Source organism: Hemiscyllium ocellatum, chromosome 10, assembly GCF_020745735.1.
Source record: "Hemiscyllium ocellatum isolate sHemOce1 chromosome 10, sHemOce1.pat.X.cur, whole genome shotgun sequence".
Lineage (NCBI taxonomy): Eukaryota > Metazoa > Chordata > Chondrichthyes > Orectolobiformes > Hemiscylliidae > Hemiscyllium > Hemiscyllium ocellatum.
Genome location: NC_083410.1, coordinates 58571830 through 58592412, shown reverse-complemented (window position 1 = coordinate 58592412; position 20583 = coordinate 58571830). Strand labels below are relative to the sequence as shown.

Sequence of the window (20583 nt, the reverse complement as noted above, 5' to 3'; positions counted from 1 at the left end):
CAACAGTACTAACCACTGTGCCATTGCAACACCCAAAAATTAAAAAAGGAAATTTCGCAGCTTCCAAAACCTACGCTGAACTGCATTGACCTAGTCACTGGATTGATAGCCCAGCAACATTACCACTATGTTAGCAACCCTCCCCATTTCTGCAATCAAAAAGCCAAATCAATATTAAGCAATTACTTTTTAAAGAAATGTTGTTCAACAAAGATAAGGTCATTGTTCATTGAACATCCCAAGTGCCCTCGAAGATGGCTAGCCACCTCTTAAAACACAACCGTTCATGTGGTATATGTTCTTGTTTAGGGTGTAGGTTTGCTCGCTAAGCTGTAGGTTTGATATCCAGACGTTTCATTACCTGGCTAGGTAACATCATCAGTGGCGACCTCCAGGTGAAGTGAAGCTGTTGTCTCCTGCTTTCTATTTGTATCTTTCTCCTGGATGGGGTTCCTGGGGTTTGTGGTGATGTCATTTCCTGTTCATTTTCTGAGGGGTTGATAGATGGCATCTAGATCTGTGTGTTTGTTTATGGCGTTGTGGTTGGAGTGCCAGGCCTCTAGGAATTCTCTGGCATGTCTTTGCTTAGTCTGTCCCAGGATAGATGTGTTGTCCCAGTCGAAATGGTGTTTTTTTTTCATCCATGTGTAGGACTATGAGGGAGAGGGGGTCGTGTCTTTTTGTGGCTAGCTGGTGGCTAACTTTCTTGCTGTTTGTCCTACGTAGTGTTTGTAGCAGTCCTTGCATGGAATTTTATAGATGACATTGATTTTGTCGATGGGTTGTACTGGATCTTTTAAGTTTGTTAGTTTTTGTTTGAGAGTGTTGGTGGGTTTGTGTGCTACTAGGATTCCGAGGGTTCTCAGTAGTCTGGCTGTCATTTCTGAAACTTCTTTGATATATAGTAAGGTGGTTAGGGTTTCTGGCTGTGTTTTGTCTGCTTGTCGTGGTTTGTTCTTGAGGAATCTGCGTACTGTGTTTTTTGAGTATCCGTTCTTCTTGAATACGTCATATAGGTGGTTCTCCTCTGTTTTTCGAAGTTCGTCTGTGCTGCAGTGTGTGGTGGCTCGTTGGAATAGTGTTCTGATATAGCATAGTCTGTGTGTGTTGGGATGGTTGCTGGTGTTGTTGAGTATTTGGTCAGTGTTTGTCAGTTTTCTGTATACGCAGGTTTGTAATTCTCCCTTGTCCTTTCTTTCTACTGTGACGTCCAGAAATTCGAGTTTGTTGTCAGTTTCTTCCTCCTTGGTGAACTTTATGCCTGTGAGGGTGTTGTTGATGTTAAATGTCTCTTCTATCTTGTTTTGTTTTGTGATGACAAAGGTGTCATCTACGTAGCGAACCCAGATTTTTGGTTTGATGATTGGTAGGGCTGTTTGTTCTAGCCTTTGCATTTCCACTTCTGCTATGAATCCTGATGGCGGAGATCCCATGGGTATGCCGTTGATTTGTTTGTCGACGATGTTGTTGAAAGTGAAATGGGTGGTGAGGCACAGGTCCACTAGCTTCATGATGTTTTCAGTGATCTTCCGGAAGAAGCACTGCTGGTGTTACCCAAACCTATGAATAGAACACAGGAAACATTAGCAGTGCTTCGTTCAAAGGTTCACTGAAGATGTTACCTAGTATGGTGACGAAACTTCTGAAAATGAACCTTCCCGCTCAGTGAGCAAACCTACACCCAGAGGTTGTTGAAAGTAAACTTGCAGGTGGTGAAGAAGGCAAATGGTATGTTGGCCTTCATAGTGAGAGGATTCAAGTACAGGCGCAGGAATGTCGTGCTGCAATTGTACAGAACCTTGGTGAAACCATACCTGGAATATTTTATGCAGTTTTTGCCTTGATCTGAGGATGGATGGCCTGGTGATAGAAGGGGTGCAATGAAGATGTATCACATTAAGGACCATATTCACTAGAGTTTGAAAGAGTGAGGGGGAGGATCTCATAGAAGCCTATGAAATTCTAACAGGAATGAACAGGGCAGGTGCAGGAAGGATGTTTCCAATAACCTGGAGCCCAGAACTAGGAATTAAGTCTAAGGAATCAGGATATGCCATTCAGATGAAGAGAATTTTCTTTTTCCAGAGAGTGGTGACCCTTTGGAATTCTCTGCCATAGAAGGTTGTTGAGGAAAAAGACACTGAATTTTTTTTAACGAGTTAGATAGAGTTCTTGGAGCTAAAGGGATCATAGGATATGGGGAGAAAGCAGGAAGAGGGTACTGAGTGGGACGATCAGTTGTGATCATATTGAATGGTGGAGCAGGCTCAAAGGGCTGAATGGTCTAGTGCTGCTCCTATTTCCAATGTTTCTATATCATGCCACAAAAGGACATGGACTGTCTTCATATGACAACTTGTGAATGCGCTATGTATTATGGAGCACGAGATGTAGAACATTTTAAGCAGCAATGCATGGGTTGCTGGGAGGAATGTGAATTCTTACTTAATATAGTAGAGGGTGTTATCTATTTATGATGTGTTGCATTAGCAAGAATGCAGTTAGTGCTCTTCCAGTCCAAATAATTAATACAGGTCGTTCTAGTATAACACACACTTCGTTAACACGAATCAGCTCAATGCGATTGGCAAATAGTGGGCACTGTTTGGATAACCTAAGCTTTCTACTGAATGGATGTAGCGATTTTCTATTGCAACCCCTTTAGCACGATTTTGTACATGCGATTTCCATAGAGTGAATTTCTATAGTGCGAGGAACGCAACCACAGCGTTCTACCAGGACGCCCTGTAGAGGATTGAACACAAGGAATAATTTGATGCTCAGTACCCAACAGTATTGCTAAATATTTTTTGGATAGTGTTATTAACTTGTACACTTTTTTTAATGAAAGTATAAAGAACAGCTAAAATTTATAAACTAAAATTATTTTCTTAAAGTATGTGCTGGGCTTTGACAAGAGGAGTATGGAAGTGGGATTCTGTTTCATTACAGTTATGTTTACTATTAATTATAGCACATGTTTTGACATTTTCTGTTCTCCTTTCCCTTTTACTGTCACATAGAATGCAACTCTTCAGGCTGAGAAACAAGCCTTGAAAACTCAGTTGAAACAGCTAGAAGCCCAAAATAACAACTTGCAAGCCCAAATCCTTGCACTTCAGCGGCAGACAGCATCTTTACAGGAGCACAATACCACCTTGCAAACACAGAATGCCAAGCTGCAGGTTAGAATTTGTGTTGGTGTTTTTTAGTTTCAAAATTGATGCATCATTTACTGAAATAGAATACTTTTCTTGATTCAAAAGCAAAAGTGGTTTTTCAATGAAGTTACAGTATGCAATACTTTTCACCTACGCTAGATTTCTAAAATATTCTGTAAAAACCCACGATCTGTATCCGAACAATATTTTCGAATTAATGCTTTCCTTGATGGAAATTGGACGTAAGAGGTTTACCATAAGAAACAGCACAAAGCATTCACCAGCATTCTGCTATAATGCAACTGGACACATTTTCAGAAGAGATGTATTTACAAATCTGAAAAACGTGTCGAAATCCGGTTCACAACATTACTAGACCTCATTTAAAATAAACAGCAATCTAACATTTTTCTATTTTGCATAAACAAGCATAATATCAATGACAACTTTTACAGCATGAAAGAACAAAATAATATGACTTCCCTCTTGGTACTTGAAGTTTCCTGATTTATGCTAAGTAGCTGTTTTATATAAATTCATACTAGTAAAACCAACTTTTCAGATCAGTTTTCAAATCAATTAAAACCTAAATTCTAAGGAATAGTTATTCACAATGACAAAAATTGTGATGCCTTTATTGATTTTGTTTATACTTGTTGACTGCCTTAAACTCCATTTCCAAGTAGAATTGAAATTATCTAGTGTAACTGTTAAAATGTACAAATCCATATACTAAACATTTTCAATAAATATCATGTAATTTCATATGGGAGTATTCCAATGCAAGGTTAGAAGAAGTACCTGAAATAAGGCAAGGGGAAAAGACTTGGGAAATAAAGAGGACAGAGGAAGAAGAAAGGAAAAGAGTGTGCAAGAAAAATAAAGGTTTTTAAGGGATAGAAAGTTAGAAGCAGTTAGAAAAAGCCTGGTGGACAGTAGGATAACTTTAAATTAGTTGCATATGTTGCATTTGATGGAAATTCCTGAAGACTGGCATGGGAGCATTGCATGTTCAGAAGTGGGAGGAAAAAAGTTGTAGCCAAAGTCAGGTAGGGAAATGACAATTAGCTGAGACTGATAGTGGATTGGTAGTATGCACACTGGGTTAACGTCGCCATAATCTGAGGATGAGAAAGCTGCCCTCTTATTAAAGTGAGGTGACTGATGGTGGTTTAATCTGGAATGACAGCATGCATCAGGCAAGGGGATAGGTTGAGAAGGAGAGCTAATCATGGTAACCTCAGCTAGTGCAGAATTGAATGTACGCTGTTGATACCACGCTGCATGGTAAACCAGAAATCAAACGAGCTAACCACCCTCCTCATTTATTTCACCTCTGGAGAAGGCTAATGAACTAGTACAGCTATATTTAGGCTAAAAAGAGTTTGTAAATTTAGATGAGGATTGCAATGGTGCTTAATCTCTGGGCAATGGAATCAGTCTTCCTGGACTTATTTAAAGCAGTCTAATGTTTATTGAAGTGTTTAAAGTTAACATTAATTCACTTTTCTTGACAGGTGGAACATTCTACCCTTGGTTCTCAAAGTGCATCCTTGATGACTCAGAATTCTCAGCTTCAGAATCAGCAGTTGTCATTGGAGAATGAAAATGAATCACTGATAAAAGAAAAAGAGGAGTTGAAATTACAGTATGATTCACTTATCAAAGATCATGAAAAACTAGCTAAATTACATGAGCATCAGGCAACTGAATATGAGGCCCTCATCAACAAACATGGAAGTTTGAAATTTGCTCATAAAAATTTAGAAGTTGAACATAAAGAACTTGAGGACAGGTATGTAATTCTTGATTTTTCAAAAATATTTTCACTCCTTTAAACTTCAGGAGCACATGAAAAATGAGTTGTGAAGAGCTCAAAAATAAGATCATTGAGCAATATTGACATTTAAGAGATTTCACTACTGTGCAGATTTTTTGGTCAAATAAATATCACTTATATATGTAAACACACTTTTATTCTGAATAACAGCATCTGCTCCTTTACATCAGCATTAGCAGCTGTCTTCATTGTTGCCTGCCTTACATAAAATAGACTAGATTAATTTATTGCCAGTTTGCTGGTTTTAATTTGAAGTTGGTTACTCTAATTGGAAACTGACAGTGAAAGTCCTATGCAAATCTTTCAAAAGTTTGATATTGTTTTAAAGCTTCTATGAGTTTTGATGAGTTTAATTTTCATTTAACAATTAATTCAAGTTGCCTCAATTTGAACTTCTAGTCTTAGCATGATGTATCTTAGTGACATCAATTCCAATTGATCAAATCCTGCCTGATTTAAAATTTGATTCAATTGTTTGTGAATTCTTGCCAGTGAGAAATTCATATGTTTTCTCTTAATACTATCTTATAACATTATTTGACCTTCCGAAGTGTAAACAGGCAACTGCTGTGTCTGTTAGATGACTATTGTGATGAGAGATGTGTGATTTTTATACAGTTTTAGAGTTTTGATTTAGTAATAATGGCATATGGATGTGTTATTTTTGTGAAGGGCTTTTAAAAGGAAAATAACTACATTTGACATTCCTTCTAGAACAGTGACCTAATCAAGTATGTGTCGGAGCTCAGACCCATGGATTGTTCAGGAAGATTGTTCTCACTATGGTGGCTTACGACAGTGGGATAAATAGTGAAGACTATAATCTTGTTTTTGGTTCAAGATGATTTTGGATTGATATTAGTTGAGAAAACCCATAGATTGAAAGCTGTGACAGCTTTGAAGGAGACCTGACTGGAGTCAGAAACAAATGGAGAATAGAATCAAAAGGTGGTGTATAGGAATGCTGCTATTGTAATAAGATTTGAACATGCTAAAGTCAGTTTATATGCTGGAAGTTAAATGGGATAGTTAAACTGATTGCAGTAGTAGGAATGTCCAAGGAATCCCCAGAAAAGGGAATACCAGGAAAGTATCAGTATTAAAACTACAGTGGTAGTAAAACCAAAAATATATTTTCTTTGAATGTACCAAGAAGGAAAAATGACTCGGGACAGTCAAGAAATTTTTATCAATGAAGAAGAATGAAACTGCTGGAGACTGAATTGTATCTCAAAAGGAGAGGTAAAGTCTTATGCTCTATCTCAAGGAGGTGAAACACTGGAGCAAGTCAATCATTGATACTGGCTGATGATGTTTATTTTGTCTTCCAAAGGAAGTAATGACAGAGAAAATATGAAGATATACATGGAAGTAATAAATAAAAGCCAGCATGCAGAGTTTAGTTAAAAAGTGACTTAGCGAATGAAGACGTTGTAATTGGCATGGTGGAGCAATTACTGTTGAAAGGGATTGATTTTATCTTAGGAAATAACTGGTTTGAAAATATTGGCGTCACCAATAATGGTGGTTTAACCAATTGAGGGAAAAGAAACAGAAGCTACAGGAGGACATCCTGGATTTTTTTTCCTGACTGCGTTGTGACTAGACCTCGGACCCAGGAAGATGAATCTTTGAATCAGAAAGATCACTTGGAAATTTGATTATCAGAATTTTCAATATTAAAATTATGGAAATGAATGGAAAAGTGAATAATAATGCAACAACAAATCCTGAAATGAGAGAATTGTATCAAACAGCCTACTCAAAAATTGAATCAGGATTAATACCACACTGTTATTACTCGACAAAGTAAGTATGAATGAGGAAATAGAGATGAACTCAAAATGGGCAGTGATCCATGATAATTTTATCCAAGTATCATAAGTACATTTTACAAGTTGCACATGAAATTGCAGTAGTAGGTCACTTAGCTACTAAGAAAACCAAGGCTAAAGTACAAAAATATTTTTATTGGCCAGGATTACTTAAAAGATGTGGTAACGTTTTACCATGCATGTGAGATAGTAGGGAAAACCCAACTATGAATTAAGTTCACTTCTTTAAACCTGATACCAGGTTTTAATAAGCATTTTAGAGCTTTAATAGATTGTATAAAACCCCAGCCTAAATCCAGGAATGGGAATTGGTATCTTATAACAATAATGAATGTTTCTGCATGATTTCCTGAACCAATGTCTTATTAGAAAAATTAGTGCAAAAATAGTAATGGAAACATTGGTTCAATTTGTTTTGTGAAGATGTGGATTTTTTCAAAGATCAAAGCTCAAATTTTATCTGACAAATTCTCCAAGTAACAATAATTGGTTTGGAAATAAAGCAATTTACATCTTGCAATTATTACCCACAGTCTCAAGGTGCATTGGCAAATGGCATCAAACTTCAAAGACCACAGTTAGAGCTCATTGTCAAGCTATACAGTAATGATTGGGATAATGGAATTCCCTTTTTACTGTTTGCCATTAGGGATGCGCCTAGTGTGTCCATAATATTTGATCCTTCTGAAGTGTTGAATGGACATGAGGTGAGAGGATCACTGAAACCGATAAAAGAAAATTTGAAAACTTGAAGCTCAGCGACTATGCTTCCAGCCTATGTTTCGAGTTTCAGAGAGATACTAGCCAAAATATGAGTTGCCAAAAAGCATTTGAAGAGTACTCAACAATGAAAACTAGAAAAGATAAAAAAGCTGATCTTCAGAATGTTGTTGCTGGTGACAGGTAATTAATATTGTTACCTGTCTCTCTGGACCATTAAGTACAAAGGTCACTGGATTTTATGAAATCGAGAACAATTCAGTTATGTAAATTATGCAGTGGGTATTCCAGACAGAAGGAATTGTAAGTGTAACGTGTTATGTTAATGTACTAAAGAGATATTATGAAAATCAGGATAATCGGGAAAAAGCTGTATTTATGGTAGTGAAAGAAATGGGCAGTGAAATTAAGATATAGAAACAATCGGAGAATGAATTAGAAATTTGAACTTTAAAAGTTGATTCCGCAGAAATCAGATTGTACAGAGATGCTTTAAAAGATGTTAGCATTATATACTATCTTTCAGCAAACTTTTTAAAGTGCGTTATAAAGGCTATCATGGACTCCTAAATCAATTTGTATGAGTGGACTTGAAAAAGTGTTTGGCGTTCATGATGCTAACGTAGGGGATGTGTTAGCGATTTAAACGACATCCTCTCGGACTCATTCCAGACAGATCAGCTCAAGTGAGGGAAGAATGATGGAGTGTTGCTGAATTGAGTCATTGTCATCACACCTATCATCAAATATTCTGTTTTGATTATCGTGAGTCAGCGCAGTAACAAAAACGGATTGTCATCCTATTCCAAGATGAGAGAAGTGTGTTGAAAAAATTGGGCTTTATTCATTCAATCCATAATTGACTTGCTAAAAAGATGTTATCAAAATCTGTTGACTGATTCAGCCAAAGAAATATTATTTTTTATTGTTGTAGCATCATGCAGTTTGGAATGAAATGTGCGCCAGCAAGCTGACTAAGCTGTTTGATCAATTACAAAGAGCCAATTTGGTTATAAATCTGGCAAAAAGTCAATTTGCCAATGAAAAGGATATTATTTGGACCCCACTGTTGGACAAGCTCAAGTTACACATGGAGAAGCAAAAGCAAGGGTTATTTTGGATTTTCCCAGGTCTAATACATGAAAATTATGATATATTAGCGTGAGTGAATTTTATCACAAGCCTGTTCTGAACTTCAGGTTGTCCTGGTTACAATTAACCTAACCTGCACATCTTGGGGAGGAAACTGGAGCACCCCAGGCAGAGTGTGCTAACTCCATGCAGACAGTCGCCTAAGGGTGGAATCGAACCTGGGTCCCCAGTGCTGTGAGGCAGCAGTGCTAACCACTGAGCCACCATACGCACCAACCTTTATACCGCTGAGGCCAAACGCTAGCTCGCGGACACCACCTCCTACTACCCCCTTAACCATGACCCCACCTCGCACCACCAAACCATCATCTCCCAGACCATCCATAACCTCATCACTTCAGGGGATCTCCCATCCACCGCCTCCAACTCATAGTCCCGCAACCCCACACCGCCCGTTTCTACCTCCTGCCCAAAATCCACAAACCTGACTGCCCCAGCTGACCCATTGTCTCAGCCTGCTCCTGCCCCACCGCACTCATCTCCGCATACCTCGACATGGTTCTGTCCCCCTTAGTCCAAGAACTCCCCACCTACGTTCAGGACGGCGCCCACACCCTCCACCTCCCCCATGATTTTCGCTTCCCCGGTCCTCAATGCCTTATCTTCACGATGGACATCCAGTCCCTGTACACCTCCATCCCCCATCACAAAGGACTCAAAGCCCTCCGCTTCATCCTTTCCCGCCGCACCAACCAGTACCCTTCCACCGACACCCTCCTTCGACTGACTGAACTGGTTCTCACCCTGAACAACTTCTCTTTCCAATCCTCCCACTTCCTCCAAACTAAAGGAGTTGCCATGGGCACCCGCATGGGCCCCAGCTATGCCTGTCTCTTCGTAGGATATGTGGAACAGTCCATCTTCCGCAACTACACTGGCACCACCCCCCACCTTTTTCCTCCGCTACATCGATGACTGTATCGGCGCTGTCTCGTGCTCCCATGAGGAGGTTGAACAGTTCATCCACTTTACCAACACCTTCCACCCCGACCTCAAATTCACCTGGACCGTCTCAGACTCCTCCCTCCCCTTCCTAGACCTTTCCATTTCTATCTCGGGCGACCAAATCAACACAGACATCTACTATAAACTGACTCCCACAGCTACCTAGACTACACCTCCTCCCACCCTGCCCCCTGTAAAAACGCCATCCCATATTCCCAATTCCTTCGTCTCCGCCGCATCTACTCCCAGGAGGACCAGTTCCAATACCGTACAGCCCAGATGGCCTCCTCCTTCAAGGACCGCAGATTCCCCCCAGACGTGATGGACGATGCCCTCCACCGCATCTCCACTTCCCACTCCTCCACCCTTGAACCCCGCCTCTCCAACCGCCACCAGGACAGAACCCCACTGGTTCTCACCAACCTCCGTATACAGCGTATCATCCGCCGTCATTTCCGCCACCTCCAAACGGACCCCACCACCAGGGATATATTTCCCTCCCCTCCCCTATCAGTGTTCTGAAAAGACCACTCTCTCCGTGCCTCCCTCGTCAGGTCCACACCCCCCACCAACCCAACCTCCACTCCCGGCACCTTCCCCTGCAACTGCAAGAAATGCAAAACTTGCGTCCACACCTCCTCCCTTACTTCTCTCCAAGGCCCCAAGGGATCCTTCCATATCCACCACAAATTCATCTGCACCTCCACACACATCATCTATTGCATCTGCTGCACCCGATGTGGCCTCCTCTATATTGGGGAGACAGGCCGCCTACTTGCGGAACGCTTCAGAGAACACCTCTGGGGCACCCGGACCAACCAACCCAACCACCCCGAGGCTCAATACTTTAACTCCCCCTCCCACTCCACCAAGGGCATGCAGGTCCTTGGACTCCTCCATCGCCAGAACATAACAACATGACGGTTGGAGGAAGAGCGCCTCATCTTCCTCCTGGGAACCCTCCAACCACAAGGGATGAACTCAAATTTCTCCAGTTTCCTCATTTCTCCTCCCCCCACCTTGTCTCAGTCGATTCCCTTGAACTCAGCACCGCCCTCCTAACCTGCAATCTTCTTCCTGACCTCTCCGCCCCCACCCCACTCCGGCCTATCACCCTCACCTTGACCTCCTTACACCTATCACATCTCCATCGCCCCTCCCCCAAGTCCCTCCTCCCTACCTTTTATCTTAGCCTGCTGAACACACTTTCCTCATTCCCGATGAAGGGCTTATGCCCAAAACGTCGAATTTCCTGTTCCTTGGATGCTGCCTGACCTGCTGCGCTTTTCCAGCAACACATTTTCTGTTCTGAACTTCAGCACTGTAGTGGCTGCTCCAATAAATTTGTTAAAGCAAGGCAGACAATTTGAATGGCCACAAAGTGTCTAAAGTGCCTTGCACTGAATTATGCAAAGCTATTCAGACTGGCTGTTTACATTGGTGTGGGTGCTATTTTACTATAAGATGACAAAAGATGGATCAAATAGTATTTTGTTTTCCTATGGTTCCTGCAGTTTTTGACCAAAATAAAATGAAATTCTGCAAGTACAAATTCACCCCACAAACTTGCGTGTGCCTGTGGGGGAGGGTATGAATGTCTGTGAGAGAGATGGTGTGTGAGTGTGTAAAAGGGTATAACTCTGTGAGAGGGTGCATGTGTGTATGGGAGTGTATGTGTGAGCGTATGAGAGAGGGTCTTGAGTGCATGGGTCTGTAGGGATGTGTGTGTGTGTGCGCGCAATGGGGTCACCTGTATTGTGACATGAACCCAAGATCCCAGTTGAGGCCATCCCCATGGGAACTGAACTTGGTTTCAGCCTCTGCTCGCCCATCAAAACGTCGATTTTCCTGCTCCTTGGATGCTGCCTGACCTGCTGTGCTTTTCCAGCACCACTCTAATCTTGACTCTGATCTTCAGCATCTGCAGTCCACTCTTTCGCCCACTTTTTGTTGTTGCCTATGCCGAAGTCCAACTTGAAAGACGGTCACCCGAAGGTCCAAGGTCAAATGTCCCGACCGTTGAAGTGTTCTACAACTGGGAGAGAACATTCCTGTCTCCTGATTGTTATGCGATGTCCATTCATCCATTGCAATAGCCTCTGCTTGGTCTCGCCAATGTATCATGCCTCATCTATCTATCTCATATGCTGCAGTCAACGATGTCCTGAGGCATGGTGCATTGGCGAGACCAAGTCAGAACACTTCTGCGGTCCAGGACGTTTGACCTCAGACCTTTGGGTGACCATCCTCCAAGGCGGACTTCGGGACAGGTGAAAAGTGGCCGAGCAGAGGCTGATGGCCAAGTTCGGTACCCGTGGGGATGGCCTCAACCAGGACCTTGGGTTCATGTCACACTGCAGGTGAACCTATTGCACTACACAGACACTCCTCAACACACACACACAACTACAGATACATACACTCATGCAGACCCTCTCTCATACGCTCACACATACACTCACACACACCCTCTCTCAAACTTCTACTCCTTTACACTCACACAGACACTCATATCCCTCATATATTGTTTATGATATTGACACCTGTTTAGAGGTAGCTTCTGATGTAGAAATAGGCCTGGTAAGAGTTTAAAGTGAAATGAGTTGGAAGGGATGTTTTAATTTTAGTCCACTCAGAACAGCCTTGGTTATCCGAACATCTATTATCCGAACAAGATCTCTGAGTCCCATAAGTGCTTCCTTTGTTTATGATCAGTTATCCAAACAATAAATTATCTAAACAATAAATTATCTGAACAAAATACTCCCCACGCGTCTCATTCAGATAATCAAGGTTGTTCTGTATTGTAATAGTAAAATATACTATATAACATGGTTTTATAAGTGAATGAATGAAAGTAGTATAATAAACATCGGGTTAGTAAAGGGTTATGAATGAATGAACAGGAACCTGTATTAATTATTATAACGAGCTGGTGAGTGAGTTAATGAAGATAACCTAAAACGCACTATCTTGCATATTAAACTAACATTCACCTGAAACGTCAGAACCTTTTTTTTAAAAAAGCAACTAAAAGTCATTTAGATTGCTCAAACATTATTTTCTTTTGAGCCTACATATGCATTGTTTTTTAAATCAATTCTTCTCTACTTCCACCTGAAGGAGAAAACCAGCTGCAGATAAATTTCAAGAGTATGATGCCTTGCAAACCTAAGGGTAATTGAGCTAGACTCCAGAACATAATCCGGTCTTGCGACTAATGTTTGGGATGTGGTATTCTGCAAAATGCTTATCATTGCCACCCTTAATTAATCATATTCACTGATTTCTACTGTCGTCAATCCTGCATATATTTCACTGAAAATTTTGCATCTGCACAGTTGATTGCTTATTATCACACTTGGATTCAACATTTTCTATTATAAATTCCTTTACTCAAAGTAGAAAGCACTTATACAAAGTAGTTGTGCTGAAGGCATGAATAGCAACTGCAACTTGTACTTTTCTTCCACTTGCTTAATTTCCAATTTAATATTTTTGAATAGGGTTCTGCGAGCTAATTAATATGACCATTAAATTTTGTAAAACTTTAGTTTAGCTTTCAACTTAGGATAATAGTCAAATAAGAAGTTCATAGATTTTACCTAGTTCAATACTTTTTTTAGATTAGGTTAGATTACCTACAGTGTGGAACAGGGCATTTGGTCCAACAAGTTCACACCGACTGTCTGAAGAGTAACCCACCCAAACCCATTCCCTTACATTTACCCCTGACTAATGTACCTAACACTGTGGGCAATTTAGCTTGGCCAATCCACCTAACCTGCACATCTTTGGATTGTGGGAGGAAACCGGAGCACCCAGAGGAAACCCACGCAGACATGGGGAGAATGTGCTAGCTCCACACAGGCAGTCACCTGAGGCTGGATTCTAACCTGGATCATAAGACATAGAAGTGGAAGTAAGGCCATTCCTGGCACTATGAGGCACCAGTGCTATCCACTAAGCCATCGTGCCACCTTTTAAAAGAAAAAGAAACAGATATAAAAATTCTGTATAGCTTTACCATTTCCCATCTTTTAAGCTGTATTTTCAGCCAATACAATACAAAAGTGCAAAGAACAATACAGCACAGGAACAGGCCCTTTGGTGCTCCAAGCCTGTGCTGACACATTTTGCCTTCCATACTAAAGCTGTCTTCACTTAAAGGATCCATGTACCTCTATTCTCTTTCTATTCATGTATTTGTCCAGTTGATTCTTAAATGCTGCTATTGTGTCTACTTCCACCACCACCTCTGGCAGCACGTTCCAGGCACTTATCACCCTGTGTGTGAAAAACTTGCCTCAAACATCTGTTTTAAGCTTTCCACCCTGTACTTTGAACTTGTGTCTCCAAATAATTGATCCTTCCACCCTGGGGAAAAAGCCTCATACTTTCCACTCTATCCATGCCATTAACAATCTTATAAACTTCTATCAGGTTGCCCCTCACCCTCCTGCATTCCAGTAAAAACAAAGCTAGTCTATCCAACATTTCTTCATCCTGGGGATGGATTGACAGATGAGAGGACAAAAGCCGGAGTAGACAAGAAGGAGTTTGTTCTGAAGGAGATGAGGGGATGAAGTAAAGATATGATAATTTGGAGAAAGGAGGAGTATGGGTTAGGAAGGAAGGGTAAGAGGAACGCTTCTGGTAAATAAGGGAAGAAACGAGCAAAAAGTGAATAGAGCAACGTTGAGAAAGGAAATATTGAAGTGACTTAGTTCCCATTCCTTTTGGAACAACTGATTAATTCTTTTATAATTCTTGATCCCAACCATTTTTGTTTTCCCAATTCCATTCCACCTGCAAACCTCTTTTCTCTGCTTTTGGCTGCTTCCTTGAGTCTGAGTACCATGTTCTTTGTATATGGGGTGGCACAATGGCTGAATGGATAGCACTGCTGCCTCACAGTGCCAGGGACCCTGGTTCAATTATATTCTTAGCGACTGTGCAAACTCGACACAGACATTCTCCCTGTGTCTGCGGGGTATCCTTCAGGTGCTCAGTTTTCCTCCCATAGTCCAAAGTTGTGCAGGTTAGGTGCATTAGCAATACAAAATTGCCCGTGGTGTCCACAAATGTGCTGACTAGGTGGGTTAGCCCTGGGAAATACAGGGTTATATGGATAGGGTAAGGATCTGGGTGGGAAGCTCTTCGGAGGATTGATGTAGACCGAATGGCCTGCCTCCACACTAGGGATTCTGTGATTCTATGGTTGAATTGGCAGTAGCAGCTATGTCCAGGATTCTCCTAAACAAGTCATTTAGTCAGATTGTGAATCTGAGTATGCGGCAAATCTCCACGTTCTTGTAATCTCTATCTAAATAGTCCTTGTTGAAGGATTACAAGGTGGCTCAGTGGTTAGCACTGCTGCCTCGCAGCACCAGGGTCCCATGTTCAATTCCAGCCTCAGGCGACTGTCTGTGTGGAGTTTGCACATTCTCCCCGCGTCTGTGTGGGTTTCCTCCGGGTGCTCCGGTTTCCCCTCTCAATCCAAAGATGTGCAGGTTAGGTGAATTGGCCATGCTAAATTGCCCGTAGTGTTAGGTGAAGGAGTAAATGTAAGGGAATGGGTCTGAGTGGGTTGTTCTTTGGAGTGTAGGTGTGGACTTGTTGGGCCGAAGGGCCTGTTTTCACACTGTAAGTAATCTAATTAAGCATTTTTTAAAAAATGTGGTTGAATTTATATTTCATCAGTTGGTGTTATTTTTAAAACGTGTCCATTATCATGTGCTTGTTGCAGGGAAATGGTAGCCTGTTGGTAATTTCACTTGACAAGTAATTCAGCGTTCTGAAGAAAGGACACTGTTTCTCTCTGTCTACAAATGCCATACCTACTGAGTTTCTGCCAGCTATTTCTGGTTTTGTTTAAATAGTTCAGAAGCTGGATTGGAAATTGTGGCTGAATCTTCCCATTTTTCTTCTAGCAAAGTGGTATAGAGTCATAGAGATGTACAGCATGAAAACAGACTCTTCGGTCCAACCTGTCCACGCTGATCAGATATCCCAACTCGATCTACTCCCACCTACCAGCACCCGGCCCATATCCCGCCAAATTCTTCCTATTCGTATACCCATCTGAATGCCTCTTAAATGTTGCAATTGTACCAGCCTCCACCACATCCTCTAACAGCTCATTCCATACATGTACCACTCTCTGCATGAAAAGGTTGCCCCTTAGGTCTCTTGTATATCTTTCCTCTCTCACCCTAAACCTATGCCCTCTAGTTCTGGACTCCCCGATCCCAGGGAAAAGACTTTTTGGCTATTTATCCTATCCAGGCCCCTCATAATTTTGTAAACCTCTATAAGGTCACCCCTCAGCCTCCAATGCTCCAGGGAAAAGAAAGATTCATAGAGCATAATCTGCCATCCCTTCAACTTTTCACGCAGTCATCTGCTCATTAGTTATGTATTTGTCCAGTTCAGTCAACTCATGCAGTTATACAGCAGGATTGGCAGAGCTAGCTGTTGTCGGGACTTTGTGATATTTACATTGCTGGCACCATATCCAACCATAGCTCTATGATACTTTCGGAACTGCCCGTTACACTGTCATGTCTGGCTGTTATCACTAAGAACGTGACCCAGAAGGTATGCTTAATAGCATGCTTTTAGGACAGAAGCAAATTACTGCGGATGCTGGAATCTGAAGACAAAAGAGAAAAAGCTGGGAAATCTCAGCAGGTCTAGCATCATCTGTAAGGAGAGAAAAGAGGTGATGTTTCGAGTCTAACTGACCCTTTGTCAAAGTTTTTAGGACATGGGCTTTGAGGTATTGGTGAATGAATAGAGCAGAGCACAATGTTTTGTCTTGCAACCGACTAATGGTGGTTACACCACCAAACCCAGGGTTTAGATTAGAGTGGTGCTGGAAAAGCACAGCAGGTCAGGCAGCATCCGAGGAGCAGGAAAATCGACGCATCGGGCAAAAGCCCTTCATCAGGAATAGCCACCACCAAACCCAGCCAACTTGTGCTCAGATAACAGCCTGAGGCATTTTTCAAACACACCAAGTATCCAGCAGTGAAAGCGGAGGTCAGTGATCTTGTGCACTCTGTGAGTAAGTGCCATTATCTTTTGTCAACTGCCTTACACTCATTGTAATTTTGCCCACTTTACAGTAATATTACTAAGGCAAATGGTCTACAGCTCTCACTCAACTCCTCCTTTTGTCTCATTACAAGAGAAACAATCACACAACCAGGCCAGAAGTGCAAGAGCAGGCTGAAGGTGGGTGGCTGGGTGGGTAGATGACATCTGCCCTCTCACCCCCTATGAAGAGAAAATCCTGGATTTAGCTGGGAAAATTAATACTGTTCAGCTAAATTAGTAAGCTTCGCAAAGCTGTGCTGCACAGCTTTCCCCTTACAAGTGTTAACAGATTCTTCAGCTGCAGAAGCTTCTACCCCTATTGCACAACTAACAACCCCTCTTATGTGGCATGCATAGGCCCTCTGTTCCAAAGAGTGCAGCACCTGAGCCCATCAGCTCCTCTTCCACCTGAGGAAGAAGTCACTGAACCCTCAAAGCATGCACTGGCAAGGCTTTCACCTACATCCTCCATCATCTTAGAGACTTTCACATCAGTGGACATCTATTTTGATTAGACTCTGAGGAACAATCTGGTGACTACATAATTGACACAACTGTAAAACTGAATAAGAAGGAACTTCACATGTCATTTGCATGCAGAGGACTGTCCTGTTCAGGCATGATGATCCCAAGGTGTTGTCCATTAATAACTTGATGCAAATGCACAGACAGGCACAGGAACATGAGGCAGGTATATCAGAAATACTGAATAAACTGGATTGAAGGTTGGAGGAGTCCACTGCCATTATAAGTAACATACTACCACCTCCCGTGCAGTCTGCGTGGGGCTGCAGTGGTGAAGACAGCACTCGCCCTTGCTGCACCCATTTTGATATCTGCACCCTGATACTAATTTGGGAATATCAGAACCAGAATCATTTTTCTGTGACTTAATTCCTGAGCTTTATCTTGGGTCCTGATAGTCTATGACATGGAGACCAACCACAAAGAGGGAAATGCCATGCCTCTGCATGAATTTCAAGAGTTATTTTGCCAAATTCAGGTGTATTTTGTTTGGAAAAATGACTTGAGCAATATTGACAGGTTCTAAGTGTAGCTCATTATGTTGAATAAGAGTGGGGATCACCCAAGAAATTCATTATAACAGATAATGTTTTTACAAGCCTACAGTTCTGAGTTTAAAGGTAGTAGCACTGAGGCATTCTACAGCAATGATAATTGTGGTATGTGTTTGAGTTGGCAAATATAGGTGACACTTAAGTTTTCATGTGATTAAATCAACTTTACAGAAGTAATAATTCATTTATTATAAACAATGGAATGATCATGATTAGGGGCGGCACGGTGGCTCAGTGGTTAGCACTGCTGCCTCACAACAACAGGGTCCCAGGTTCGATTCCAGCCTCGGATGACTGCCTGTGTGTCTGCGTAGGTTTCTTCCGGGTGCTCCAATTTCCTCCCATAGTCCAAAGATGTGCAGGTCAGGCGAATTGGTGCTAGGTGCATTAGTCAGAGTGATATGGGTCTGGGAGGGTTACTCTTCGGAGGGTCGGTGTGGACTGCTTGGGCCGAAAGGCCTGTTTCCACACTGTAAGTAATCTAATCTAATCTAATTACTTGATACCAAGATTTGTAATGTTTGATCTTGTCAATTGTATATGAATTGCACTTTGATGCAAGCTATGTAGTGCCATTGAATCTGTGGATGCCAGATTGCCCTAGCAGGGCTTCACATTGCAAACATGTGCAACCTACCCTCTCAGAAGGGGAAAAAAAAGTTTAATTCACCCACAATTTACATGTTGAAAGCCACTTTTCCTTCTTTATTGTGCATTTGGTGTTTGGTCAAAGCTGGCATGTTGCCTGATTTGTACTATTGAGAGAGTTATAGGCTTAATATAATTGTCAAGTTTACCTTCCCAGTCTCCATCTTCAATTTAACGTTGTTGTCCTCATAAATCCCATCAGCTTTCAAGATCTCCAAGTTCCTATCCAACCTTTTCACTTGATTGTAAATCTCCCCAAATTTACCCTTCAGCTCATGGCTTACCACATTTCTTTACCCACTAGAGCAATTCACTGCCCTCCCATTGAAAACAGACAAACTGGTGGTAACGTGTGAAACTCTCCTCAATGCAGTGTCAGATGCTACTCTTATTTTGAAAGATGCTTGTGACCGCAGTTTAATCCTGATATGCTGAGAGACTGGTATTTGAGATTAATGAGGTGACCATGCAAAAATGCCTATTAGCTGAAGTTCAACTGGACTTCAAACAGGCACTATAACTGGCGTTATTATTGGAAAATACAGCAAATGAAAAATATAAGTTGTAGGGTATTCCAATAGAAGTGAATACCCTCACCAGTCCAACTGAGCTTGGGAATACCACTTGAGTGAAGGCAATTGCATAGCCTCACTCGGGACATAGCCTGAACAGAGAGACTCTCAGTCAGCCCACAACAAAATCCCAAAACAAAGCCAAACCTCGGCCAAATGGTTATAAGTTTCTTCAAGATCTGGGCTGGCAAGCCATTGTATTTGCTGACAGTATGCAGACTTGAGATAGCAAAAGAGTCGAACTAGACCTTAGTTAAGTAAGTGAACGTATGCACACTCCTGGATACCAGAGGGTATCCAGGCGAGTGCATAACCTGGAAAATTCACCCACATATGGTATGGAACCGTAAAATTGGTTCTTATTTGGATGTTGCTAAGCAATCAAAATGAACATCTGGTGAAATGGTCACCAGGTTCTAACGGCGGGTCAGTACTACTGTGGCCATTTCAGTGATCGCAGAACCAGTGTTTGACAAAATTCGCTGTGGACTCCAACCCTTAAGTTTAAACAAGACCTCTGCTAGACTGAGACCCTAAGCTAGAAAACCTTTACAGATTAAGGGTATGACTTCGGTTCTGGTCCCTTATTGAAAAACATTTCTTTCAATTACCACTGGTTGGAGTGAAAGGCTTGGCCCCAGCTTAATGGGGCAAATTTGGTTGAGAAAAATTCACCTAAATTGGTTCAACATTCTTCAATTAGAAAATAGCTGCCTCAGTGAAACCCAAATTAAATGTCCAAAAAATTTTCAGAAAGGTCTAGAGACTATCAAAGGAGGCAGGGCCATCTTGCATGATGACCAGAAAGTAATTCCACAATTCTGTGATGCCCACTTGGTGCCATTTGCCTTAGGGGCAAAAATAGAGGCAGAAATCAGAAGGCTAGAAAGTGAAGGAATCATCAAACCCTGTCCAGTTTGCTGATTGTGAAGCCCAACAGGTTGGTTGGTCTTTGTGGGGATTTTAAACAACTGGTAAACTGCTTTATACAGCTGGATAAATACCCAGTCCCTCATATAGAGGATTTTTACGCAAAGTTTTTACGATGGCTGCCTTTCACAAAACTGGACATGTACCATCTATACATGCAGTTCCAGTTAGATGAGGATTTCCAGAAATATGCTACAATTAATATACTTAAGGGCCATTTTGGGGATTGTCAGCTTGTGCAATTTTTCAGCAGATGATGGAGAACATTTTATAAGACATGCTTCAGGTTGCCATTTATCTAGATGGACTAATAGCAAGGAAGATCAATAAGGAGCACTTCGAGCTTGGACATAGTCCTGAAATGTTTCTCCAAGGTGGGTATGCACCTTAGAAGGGGGAAAATGTGTGTCCCACGCACTCCCAAGTGACCTGCTTAGGCTACAGAATCAACAAGACCGATTTACATCCGTTGAAGATAGTAAGAGCAATCAAAGGTGCCCTAACTCCAGAGTCTCTAATGGAACCTAGGTCTTTCCTTGGGCGGGAGAATTGATATGGACAGTTTGTACACAACCTGGCCTCCATCCTGGCACTTTGTGT

The 20583-nt window shown here is 41.7% G+C and overlaps 1 protein-coding gene across 6 annotated transcripts in view; it reads left to right on the top strand.

The window, feature by feature from the left end:
* LOC132819773 (girdin-like) overlaps positions 1-20583 on the top strand; it is a 378017-nt gene that overhangs the window by 248425 nt on the left and 109009 nt on the right. For all 6 annotated transcript variants that reach the window (XM_060831525.1, XM_060831521.1, XM_060831524.1 and 3 more), the window contains exons 19-20: positions 3024-3185; positions 4679-4956. In XM_060831525.1, coding sequence (XP_060687508.1) covers positions 3024-3185; positions 4679-4956 — 440 coding nt within the window. The remainder of the gene's footprint in view (positions 1-3023; positions 3186-4678; positions 4957-20583) is intronic.